General features: G+C 24.5%; 9 protein-coding genes across 9 annotated transcripts; 3 read left to right on the top strand and 6 right to left on the bottom strand.

Annotated features, from left to right (window-relative positions):
- Positions 1-325: 325 nt before the first annotated feature.
- On the bottom strand, positions 326-1,276 carry ENU1_148250 (hypothetical protein; the record flags this gene model as incomplete). Its single annotated transcript, XM_008860534.1, has 1 exon — positions 326-1,276. One exon carries the CDS (start codon positions 1,274-1,276, stop codon positions 326-328), a length of 951 nt encoding a protein of 316 aa, XP_008858756.1.
- Positions 1,277-1,507: 231 nt separating this feature from the next.
- Positions 1,508-2,104, bottom strand: ENU1_148240 (hypothetical protein; the record flags this gene model as incomplete). The annotated part of the gene is made up of 1 exon (XM_008860533.1): positions 1,508-2,104. The coding sequence occupies one exon, from the start codon at positions 2,102-2,104 to the stop codon at positions 1,508-1,510; it is 597 nt and encodes a 198-aa protein (XP_008858755.1).
- A 667-nt stretch (positions 2,105-2,771) lies between these two features.
- Positions 2,772-4,580, bottom strand: ENU1_148230 (Ras guanine nucleotide exchange factor, putative; the record flags this gene model as incomplete). Its single annotated transcript, XM_008860532.1, has 1 exon — positions 2,772-4,580. One exon carries the CDS (start codon positions 4,578-4,580, stop codon positions 2,772-2,774), a length of 1,809 nt encoding a protein of 602 aa, XP_008858754.1.
- Positions 4,581-5,067: 487 nt separating this feature from the next.
- ENU1_148220 (peptidase T protein) lies at positions 5,068-6,273 on the top strand (the record flags this gene model as incomplete). The annotated part of the gene is made up of 1 exon (XM_008860531.1): positions 5,068-6,273. The coding sequence occupies one exon, from the start codon at positions 5,068-5,070 to the stop codon at positions 6,271-6,273; it is 1,206 nt and encodes a 401-aa protein (XP_008858753.1).
- A 55-nt stretch (positions 6,274-6,328) lies between these two features.
- Positions 6,329-7,264, bottom strand: ENU1_148210 (short chain dehydrogenase family protein; the record flags this gene model as incomplete). The annotated part of the gene is made up of 1 exon (XM_008860530.1): positions 6,329-7,264. The coding sequence occupies one exon, from the start codon at positions 7,262-7,264 to the stop codon at positions 6,329-6,331; it is 936 nt and encodes a 311-aa protein (XP_008858752.1).
- A 177-nt stretch (positions 7,265-7,441) lies between these two features.
- ENU1_148200 (hypothetical protein) lies at positions 7,442-7,959 on the top strand (the record flags this gene model as incomplete). The annotated part of the gene is made up of 3 exons (XM_008860529.1): positions 7,442-7,604; positions 7,657-7,763; positions 7,816-7,959. The coding sequence occupies 3 exons, from the start codon at positions 7,442-7,444 to the stop codon at positions 7,957-7,959; spliced, it is 414 nt and encodes a 137-aa protein (XP_008858751.1).
- A 318-nt stretch (positions 7,960-8,277) lies between these two features.
- On the top strand, positions 8,278-8,937 carry ENU1_148190 (hypothetical protein; the record flags this gene model as incomplete). The annotated part of the gene is made up of 1 exon (XM_008860528.1): positions 8,278-8,937. The coding sequence occupies one exon, from the start codon at positions 8,278-8,280 to the stop codon at positions 8,935-8,937; it is 660 nt and encodes a 219-aa protein (XP_008858750.1).
- Positions 8,938-8,968: 31 nt separating this feature from the next.
- ENU1_148180 (hypothetical protein) lies at positions 8,969-10,138 on the bottom strand (the record flags this gene model as incomplete). Its single annotated transcript, XM_008860527.1, has 1 exon — positions 8,969-10,138. One exon carries the CDS (start codon positions 10,136-10,138, stop codon positions 8,969-8,971), a length of 1,170 nt encoding a protein of 389 aa, XP_008858749.1.
- Positions 10,139-10,971: 833 nt separating this feature from the next.
- ENU1_148170 (ribosomal protein L37e protein) lies at positions 10,972-11,205 on the bottom strand (the record flags this gene model as incomplete). Its single annotated transcript, XM_008860526.1, has 1 exon — positions 10,972-11,205. The coding sequence occupies one exon, from the start codon at positions 11,203-11,205 to the stop codon at positions 10,972-10,974; it is 234 nt and encodes a 77-aa protein (XP_008858748.1).
- Between the last annotated feature and the right edge of the window lie 256 nt (positions 11,206-11,461).

The following is an 11,461-nucleotide window of genomic DNA, read 5'->3' as shown; positions in this document are numbered from 1 at the left end:
GAAATATTCATTCAATCATAAAATAAGAAAATAAAGAAAGAAGAAGTTATTTAAAAATAAAATAACAATCAAAGAAGATAAAAAAAAGAAATAAACAGAAAGAAGAATGATTTATTCAAACAAAACAAGAAGAAAAAATAAATAATAAATAAAACAAAGAAATTAGTTATTTTAATAAAGTATGAAGTGAATTATATCTATTAATTAATGAATAAATGATAATTTTATTAACATTAAATTATTTAAATTTTTATTTTTTCAAAAATTTTCTTTATTTTTTTTTTTCTTATTAAAAATAACACAAATTAAATGTCACTCAATTCACTCAAAAAAGCTTTAATTTTTGAGACTTAACCATTCCTTCAACTTTTTTAATTTGAGCTTGTTGAGATATTCTAAAAGTCATTCCAGTCTTTTGAAGAACATAAATACAAGGTGGTTCAAATGAAGAGGGGATATGATTAAATAAATCATTTAAAGTTTTTTCGTGAATGTCTTGACCAAATTTACCACGTAATAATTTAATAATATGAGGAAGAACATCTTTATGAATAGAAGTTAATTTATCACTATATGGCATTCGTGCAAGGACAGTACTTTTAACAATAAATGTTCTTAATGTTTGGATTTCATCAACTATAGAAAGAGAAGGGTATCTATCAAGAACATCATAAGGAATACCAATTTTATCAGAACAATTACCATAAACCATTCCAAAAATTCTTTTTTGTTCATTAAGAATTAATAAATCTTTTGGACGTTGTTCGTCAAATTCTTCTCCTTTCTTTAATTTAGGTCTTTTTTCTTCAGTGGTAAGTAACGTAAGATAACTACTTTCAATTCTATGTTGGTTAATAAAATTTGTAAATGTGGTGGTATCAAATAATAAGTCAGTTCCAATAACTATTACATCTCTATATTTCATTAACTTCTCTCTATTATCTTCTCTAAACTTCTTTAATGCAACTCCATTGTGTAAAAATTCAATATCATCAATTGGATAATAATGGATATTAATTGTTGTTTTAATTGTTCCAATGGTTGACTGAACAAGAGCAACAACAGATGTTCCAACTACAATTTCTAATTCTTTAACATTTAGTTTCTCAAGCACTTCTAATTGCCATTGAATAATAGGTTTTCCACCAACCATAACAAGACATTTAGGTAATTTATCATTATTATCAAATTTTGTTCCCATACTTGTTTCTATCATTAAATACATAAATTCATTTTCATATTCATGACTATAATTTGCTAAGAGATAATCACTCATTTCTTTAATTTTTATTAATTTTTTTTAAGTTTTTTTTTTATTAATTTTTAGAAAATGGGGTTTTTTTTTTAACTAAAACAAATCTCTTTTTTTTTGAAAAAAAATTTGTTATTCTCTATTCTTGGATTTTTAACATTTTTTAATTTACACTAAAATTAAATAAAAATATAAAATTGTATCACACTTTAGTTGTTGACATTCTCGATTGTATCAATTCAAAATCTATAGATATTAGTATCGTATTTGTACAGGAAAATGATCAAAATCATTCTTTTCAAAAAAACAATTTCTTTCTTTATTAACTTTTTCTTCTATCATTTCAGCAATTTTTCTTCCATTTACCATGACATGTTCATGGTTAAATTGTTTAAGTTTATATGTACAAATACTTGTTCTATTAATGTTAGTAACTCTATTAGTACTATCGATAACAATAATACCATATTCAAATAATAAATCTTCTAAAAGTTCTTTCATTATTTTTCTACGTCTTTCTTGGACTCTTCTTGATATAGTTGATTCAGGAATATTGTCTTTTCTATCTAGTGCTGCAAGTTCTTGTAATTTATTAACGACAAAATCTTCTACATTGAGATAATCATTTTCATAATATAATTTTTTGATATTTGCAAATTGAACTGTTTTTGTTGAATGAGTATGCGGAAGTCCAATTTCAATTCTAAAATATTTAGATAATAATGCAACACAAAAAGCAAAAAGAGATGCCTCTTCATTTTTAATTAGTCTTGTTCTTTCTTTTTGTTTATTAATTTTCATTTGTTTTTTATCTTCATTAATATAAGCACGATAGTCATCATGACCAGGCATTTATTAGTGTAAATTAAGAAAAATTAAGTTCATGCCATAACAGTTTATTGGACTATTTTAGGTAGTATAAATCATTCACTATTTATTAACTTCCTTCAACTTTGATGTATTTTTAAACTATCTAGTCGTTTTTTGATTATTTTTTTTCTCTTTTGTTTAATCAAACGATCGTTACTAAAACACATTCCAAATTTAGAAATTGATATTAAAAAATTGTTTCGAGTGTAAAAAACTGTTGAACAAATATATATTTTTTTTAGTTAACCCATGAAATTTCAATTAATCAACCAACAAAAATTGTTGAACATTCACTGCCTAGTAATATAACCTTTTGATTAATAAATAATATTATTCATTTATGATATAACTGACAAAAATAATAAAAATAGAAATGAGTTTTATTTTTAGAACAACATTTTTAACTTTCAAATAACAGGAAGTATGAAAGAAGAAAATGAGACTAAATAATAAACAAATACATAAATAGATATTAAAGAACATTAACAAATAACTATTGAACCTTCTTCAATATGTCTTAATTTTATAACAGAATGCCTTTCTGTAATTATTCATTTTAATACAATAAAAATAAATAAAAAAGAAGGATATTTTAATTAAATTAAATCAGGAGTGAACATTACAGTGAGTACAAGAACAAATAAAAGAACTATCTTAATTGTTTTATTCGTTTAAGATATGATTTAAGAAGTTCTTTAGCTTCTTTAGCATCATGTTTATAAGGTTTTTTTGTTAAATCTATAAATTTTTCAGTAACTTTTGGTTCATGTTTTTGAGATAAATTAAATAATTGGTCTTCATTAGAAATTACTTGAATTGAATTGATAAAATCTCTTACATTTGGTGCAATATTAAATGAAAATGAAGTTTTTTGTTTCATTTGAATTTCTTTAATTAAATTACCAATTCCACGTAATTTATAAAAATTAAATTTATTATTTGTTGATGCTTTATTACCATCACTTGTATAAATTAAATCAGTTAATGTACTTCCAATAAATGGAATTGTTGGTGGTATTGCAATATTCATTATTTTTCTTAATTCAGTAAAATTATTATCTTCTGAACAGATATGAACTAAATTTGTAAATATACTTTTTGTACTTTGTTGAAGCATTTCCCATGATACTTTAAGTCTAAATACTGAAACAGATTGTAATGCAGTAACAATTGCTTTCATTCCATCAAAATTTTGAATTGTTCTCATTGTTTCTGCTGCTGTAATAAAATAAAATAATGCAAGACTTCTTAATGCATATGTTGGTTGCATAACAATTTCTGTTTGAACAATATGAATTAATTTATTAGATAATTTAATCATATTAACAATATGTGGTGTTAATTGTTCTTTATTCTTTTTTGTCCATCCTTGATTTAAAAATTCATCAGAAGGAATTGCAACAAATGATTCCATTTGAATTAAAGTCATTTGTTCTGCAAAATCCAATGGTGAAATACAAAGAATTCCACTAAATTTATCATCTACCGGAAGAAGAGGAACATTTCTCTTTAAAATAACACATTCCATTTTAAGACCAAATCTATTGTCAAATGATTTTTGTAAATTTAAACCCATTGATTTGTTATATGTTGTATAAAGTTGAATAAGATCATTAATTGCTTCTTGATTTTGTTCTTCTTTAAAGTCATTTGGAAAAACTTGAATTAACATTTTTACTAATGCTAATATACGTGTACGTGTTGGAATAATAATATTTTGAATAAAATCATTCCATAACATATCAATTGGTTTATTTGGACTAAATAAAATAATTAATAATTTTAATAATTTTGTAGTTGTTGTTATTAATTTAAATGAATAAACAAAACATTGTGTAAAATAACTATCTTCACAATTTTTTGATGTAATAAATTGAAGACATTTTTCTAATGTTGCATATTGAATTATTTTTGCATTACTACCACTTTCTTTAGTAAAAGTAATATATTCATCTGTTGTAGGTAAATCAAACATATTTGCATTACTATGAGGACTATAATCTTTTTCATTTTCAAACCATGAACTTTTACCTGTTGAATTTTGACTTTCAACACTTTCACCATAACTTGAACTTGGAATTGATGAATTTGTTTTCTTTTCAGAACTTTTATATTCTAATAAAAATGAATCTTCACTTGCTGCTAATGATGAATCATTAGAACTAAATGATAAACTTCTTCCTGGTGATAATAATGGTGAAATAGCAGATGAAACTTTTGGTATATTCCCAATTTTAGCACTTAATGGTGGAAGTTTATCTGAATTACTAAAGTCTGTAGTATGAATCATAGTAGATCCTCTTCTTTTTAATTTAATCTCTTCTAATGTAAGTGGTTGCTTACATTTATAACAACATCCATTTTCTTTTATTCCTTTCATTAAACATTCTTCACATAATAACTCTCGACATTTAGGACACATCGTTGTTGCAATACACATGTGTCTTTGCTCAGTCATTTTCAATTTTGATAAAAGATCTACAAATTTTATTTTTTCTTTTTTATAAATTTTCCTGTTTTTATTTTCTGTGAAAGGTCTTTTCAAAAAATACTTCAATTTTCTTATGGAATATATACAATTTGTATTTCCCTTGATTCTTTCTCTTTCTCATTTTTCATGAACCACCGTTTTAGGGTTATTTTCTGTTTGTATTTCTTTGTTTTTTGTGATACATTAACAAAGTTACATAAAAATCTTTTTCTTCTTTTCTTCTCGTATTTTTTGATTAATTTCATTAATTTAAAAATAGATTTCTTATCAATTAGTTTCAACTTTGAATTATCTTTTTTCTTTATAAAACATTATTTGTAATAACAAAATTTTTATTTTTGTTTATTTTTTTTAAATTCCACATTACTTTTTTTGACAAGAAAAGATAATGAGAAGATTAAAAAACAAATAAATATATAAGAACTTAAAAAGTCTAATTTTTATTATTTCAAAAATGACTGACTCTTATGCAGTTCAAAAATTTCTTAAATATGTTACCATAAATAGTCAAAGTAATGAATCAACTCATGTCACCCCTTCAACCCAATGTCAATTTGACATGCAAAAACAACTCCAAAAAGACTTAAAGGAATTAAATGTTCCTTTTACTTTTGATGAAAAAAATTGTATTTTAAAAGCTGAACTACCTGCAACAAATGGTTCTAAAAAATCAATTGGATTCTTTGCACATATTGACACTTCTCCAGAAGCTTCTGGAGAAGGTGTTAAACCAATAATTCATCAATTACCAACTGAAGTTACTTCTGACTTAGTTTTACCATCTGGAACAGTTATTAGTAAAGAGGACATTAAAAAATATGGAGGAGATGAAATTATTACATCATCAGGAGATACATTATTAGGTGCTGATGATAAATCAGGTGTTGCTATTTTAATGGGAACACTCAATAAAATTATGAAAGATAATATTCCACATCCAAGAATAATGGTTATTTTTACACCCGATGAAGAAATAGGAGAGAGTTGTGATCATGTTTGTATTGAAGACCTTCATCTTGACTATGCTTATTCTGTTGATGGAGATGAATTAGGAACTTATAACGATGAAGGGTTTAATGCATTTGGAGCTGAATTAACTATTAATGGATATGAAGTTCATCCAGGAGAAGCTTATAATATAATGGAAGATGCTGGGTTTATTTTATCTCAATTCTATACTAGTTTACCAATTAGTAAACGACCTGAAACAACAAAAGAAGATGAAGGATATATTCTTTGTACTGAAATGAGTGGGTCTGTAATAAAAGCACATGCGCGTTTCATAGTAAGGTCATTCAAAATTAATGAGATGGAATTCTTTATTCAGTTAATGAAAGATCAAATTTCCTTCTTAAAAAGAAGATATACAAAATCATCATTTGATTTAAAGTTTACTGAACAGTATCGTAACATGAAACGTTATCTTCCAGATAATCTTCTTGTAGATAAATTAATTGAAGCAATGAAATTATCTGGAGTTGAAGCAAAAAAACAATATATGAGAGGTGGTGCTGATTGTTCACATTTAAGTGAAAAAGGACTTCCATGTATTAATATGTTTGCAGGAGGAATGAATTTTCATTCAAGAAGAGAATTTGTTCCAGTAAAAGCAATCAACAAAGGAGTTGAAGTTCTTGGTCATTTAGTCCAGTTATTCTAATTTAATTTATTAATGGAGTCAATTAGAAAAAATAAAAAAGAAATAAAATTTTCAATTATTGAGTGTTAGACTCAATCAAATCAAGAGTTTCTTTGTACAACTTTTGACAAAGAATACCATCGTCAATAATTGGATTATGTTTAGCAATTTTGCAATCTGAATAATATGCTCCTGTTTGGATATCATCAGCAAGTGCACAGTGAAGAGTAGTTTGGCATGCTTCTTCTGGTGTTTTCCAGAAAATCTTAAAGAATGGTGAAACAAACCACATTAACCATGGACACCAATATCTCCAGAGATTAGAATAAACAAGTCCAGGATGAACATGAACAGCAATAATATCTGGATGTTCTTTAGCAAATTGATGAATAAACATTCCAACAGCTAATTTAGATTCAAAATATCTAAAAGCACGTTGATAATCTTCTTTTTTACCAATAAGGTCAATTGATTTATTAGTTGTAAATAAATGTGCTAATGAAGAAACAGCAACAACTCTTGGTTTTTCTGATTCTTTTAATGCAGGAATTAAATAATTAATGAAAGCAGCATGTGCAATATGATTTGTAGCCATTTGACATTCAATATTTTGCTTTGAAAGAGTATAAGGACAACACATAATACCAGCATTAGTAATAAGAATATCAACTTTATGATATTTATCAATGATATATTGTGCTGCTTTCTTAACACAGTTTAAGTCCATTAAATCACATTTAACAAATTCTAATTTATTATTTTTTGTTTCTTTACCAATAATCATATTTACTCGAATTTGTGCTTCTTCATGTCTACAACAACATATAATTGTAGCATTTAACTTGGCTAATGCTCTAATTGTTTCATATCCAATTCCTCTATTTGTTCCTGTTACTACAACTACTTTATCAGTAAGATCTGGAAAATTAATATTTACCCCTCCTCGGCAATACATATAAATGTAATACAAAATAACAATTATTACTACAATACCAACAATGAATGTAAACATTATTTGGTTTAGATTTATTAGTTCCAACTTTATTAAGAAACACTGAAATAAACGTAAGTTTAGTGTATATTAGTTCCACGTCTTAACACAAAATTTAAGACTTTCTCTTTTTTTTCTTTTTTTTTTTTATTTTAGAGAAAAAAACTTCAAAAGTTTGTGTAAAGTAAGATAAGAAAAATGGAAGGAATATTACAATACAGAAATACAAGTAATTCATTTACATTTAGCAAACCACAACAATGGAAATTAATAGACAATATCTTTTCATCACAAAGTAATGAAAAAACTGATCAACAAATATTTTTTATAATTGACATCAAAATGATTGCATTACATAAAAGTTTGTAAACAATTTCATTACTTTTTAATGAAAAATATAATGAAATAAATAGCAAAACCAAATCAATTTGCAATTAAATATTCTTTTCCAAATCATCAATCAATAATTGAATTTATTGCTCCATCTACTGAATTAGCAAAAAAATGGGTAGATTGTATTGTTTGTTCTTTTTCATAAAATTATTATATTAATTTAATAAATAAATAATTAGAATATATCAAAAAATGAAATACTTTCTCATGAATTTGACAAAAAAAAAGAAATAAATACAAATGAGTTGTCATCTCTTTCTAGTTCTAAATTGAAAGTTAAATTAAATTCAAAAACTCAAAAAGTTGTTTTAATGCCAAATTAATTATTTTTTTATTTAAATGATGTTTATTTTAAATAAATTAAAAAAAATAAAAGGAACTTCAAAATAAATTAATAAATGAACGCTGAACTACTTATCAATATAGGTGTTTGTTGTGCAGGTATTTTAATTGGTGTTGTTCTTACTTTGCTCTTCATGTTTTTTTACAACTATTTTTGCAAGTCTAGAAATGATTTTACAAATTATAAAAGAACTTCTTCTCAAAATAAAATATTGGACTTCAATCAAATTAAACAATTGTTGAAAGACTCATATAAAGAAGTAATTAATTCTAATGATAAAGAGAAAATCAACAATTTTATGACTAAGGTATTTGATTTAATAGAGTTCATTCTAAAACTAATTGATAAAATGTTACAAATAATACAGAATACAGATAGTATTCTAGAGAAGTGTAATACTATGGTAAGTTTAACACAGAAAATTCAGAATAACATTAATCCAAACCAAGAAAGACAAACAAAAATTACACAATCTCCTAATAATAATATTTGTTCCCAAAAATGTTATGAAACGTCTTCTACTATGACATATCAACAAGATAGTTTCTCGAGTCCAACAAACAATAGAGTTGATACTCCTATTCATCATAAGTCTAAAACTGAAGATTTAAAACCTGAACCAGTGTATAAGTTATACATTTCTATTGAAGAAGCAATGAATGGATGTCATAAATTAGTACCATTATATGACTCTGAAGACAATGAGGAAATTATTATTGTTGATTTATGTTCAGGAGTTAAAGATAGAGAAACATTTAATTGGGGTGAAAAAACAATTGAAGTGCGTTATATTAAACATCCTTATTTATCAAGAAGAGGTAACGATTTAATTATTGACAAAAAAGCACTTTTAAAAGGAGTTCAACATCCAAGAAGTAATAGAACATTTCAAGAAAAAGATGAAGAACAATTAAAAAGTCTTAGAGGTTTTGAAGATGGAATAGTAATAATTGAATAACTTTTTAAAACTATAAAATACAATAAGTTAATTAATTTATTGAATAAACTAACATTCTTTTTAATTGTAAAGAAGAAGTAATTAATGAAGTTGGACATGAAAAATAGTCATTGAAATAAGATAATACTGATAAATGATTTGACTTGTTAAAATGAATTGGTTTATATGGAGATCCAATAGAAATAATTGAGCCATAATGATTATAAAAACAAACAGACAAAGAAGTATTTTCTTTTCTTGGACATTGATAAATTGTATTTGGGCTTTGACTCATAAAAGCAAAAGAATTTTGTCCAACAGATGTCCATTCCCATTCTTTAATTGATTGAATAGAAAAATAGAATCCAATACAAAATTGATGAATATCAATAAAAAGAATATAAAGCTTTTGTAATTGTTGAACTTTTTCACAAATATTTTTATCCCATTTTTCATTAATATCATCATCAATAATACAATTCATTCTATTAACATTAGGAATCCAATTCTTCATTGTATTTTCAATTATTTCTAAATCATTTGGAGAAGTTGTAATCATTTGAACTGTTATTTCTTCATTAATACTTTCATTAAAACCCCCTTCTTTTTTTTTATTTTTTTCTTCATTTAAAAGAAGTTCTGTTGAAATATTTGTAATTTGATTATTTATTCCCATTTGTCCAGTACTTCTTCGTTTTAATGCAATTGATTTTGCTATTTCATCATTAAAAAATACCAAATGATGGTCTATTGGTTGACTATTAACTTCTTCAAAACGGTTGCTTTGTCTTTTTTTATTTAATTCTTTTACTTTAATAAGAGATCGTGGTGAGCTAACTCGTTTAATAAAAGAACATCTTCTTTTAATAATAGGTTCATGATGACTATTCTTAGAATCCAATACTTTTGTCATTGATATTTTATTTTCTTCTTTTCTTTCATTCTCTTCTTTTTCAATTCGTTCAATTTTCTTAAAAAGTTCAATAGTTAAGTCCTTCCATTTCTTTAACTTCCCAAGACTCATATCATTTCTATTGATACTTTGACGTAGTATCTCAATTACTAAATTCTTATTATGTTCATCTTCTTTATCGAATGGTTCATATTTCATTAATTCATATGTTTTCATTAATTCAGTCTCTTTTCTTTGTTCTTCATAATCAACAATTCTTTTCATAGTATTGTTGATTAATGTTTCTACACGACACATTCCTTCTTCCATGTTAAGAATAAACTACCTTTTTAGTTCACCGAAAATTTATACCAACTTTTATTATTTCTTCTCTTTATTTCCGTTATCTATAACATTATTATTGATACATAAAACTTTGAAGGTTGTTTTGTTTGAGTTGAAAATTATAAATTTCTTCATTAACTCAAATAATCGAAAAACAAATCCTGAGTTATACTTCAAATACATAATAAATAGGAAAAAAGTTGTCCTGAATATTTTATAAATAATGACTACATTTAACAAGTCAACTAAACGGATATTAAAAATCACTAATCATTATTAAACAAGAATAGCAGTTTGAATCATTTCCTTCTATACTAAAAAAAAATGATTTACTAAAATATTAGAATTTTTATTATAAGAAATAAAAATTATTTCATTTATTATTTTTATATTACTAACTACCAAAATATTTTGTTATTAAATAAATTAAATCAACAAAAATCGAAGAACTTTTTATTTTAATTTTATAAATAAATCATCTCTATTTAAGGAATAAATTACTAAGATCTTTTAACCCTTGTTCAATACTTTTATTATTTTTATTCTTTTTTATTATCATTATTCTTTTTGAAAAGTATATTAATTTACTTTTTTATAACTACCAAATTCATACTTCATTTTTTAAAAGTATTACTTGTATTACTGCATCATAAAAATAATTCAACGACTTCCTGTTGTTTAAACTTTCATTAACAAAATTCAATTATTTATATTAACTTCTGTTTTTCTTTTTAAAAAAATAACTTTTAATTTTTTTTATTAAAAAACAAAATAACTTAAAAAAATGTTATAAAAAAAATCATTATCATTTTAATTAATTAAGCTTTAGTTGTTCTTTTTAAAGCGATTTTTAAATGTCTCATTCTTCCAGTTCCTTGGGTTCTTCTTCTAAGGGCTTTGTATCCCCAAGCATATTGTCTCATTTTAGCATCTGGATATCCACATGAAGCACATCTTTGTTTTTGTAAATGCCATGATCTTTTTCCGCATCTCTTGCAAAGAATATGAGTTTTATTATGTCTAGTACCTCTGCAACTGGTTCCTTTAGTCATATTATGTTTATTTTGTTATTCAAGTTATTCTTTTAGGGTTTTTTAGATTTAATGAAATTGAAGATATAGTTTTGTTATAATTTTATTAAATTATATTTCTGATAATGAAAAGTTGACTGGAAAAGATGAAGAATGAATGACAAGACAGGAAGAAAATGCAAAAAGTCTTATTTTGCTATGAAAGAAATTAATGAAATACAACAACGTTATGATAATAAAATTGGATTACTTATTAGTCATAACCTTAAAAGAGAAC

The sequence above is a fragment of the Entamoeba nuttalli genome, assembly GCF_000257125.1.
Source record: "Entamoeba nuttalli P19 unplaced genomic scaffold asmbl_6142, whole genome shotgun sequence".
Lineage (NCBI taxonomy): Eukaryota > Evosea > Mastigamoebida > Endamoebidae > Entamoeba > Entamoeba nuttalli.
This window is presented reverse-complemented; position numbering and strand designations above follow the sequence as displayed.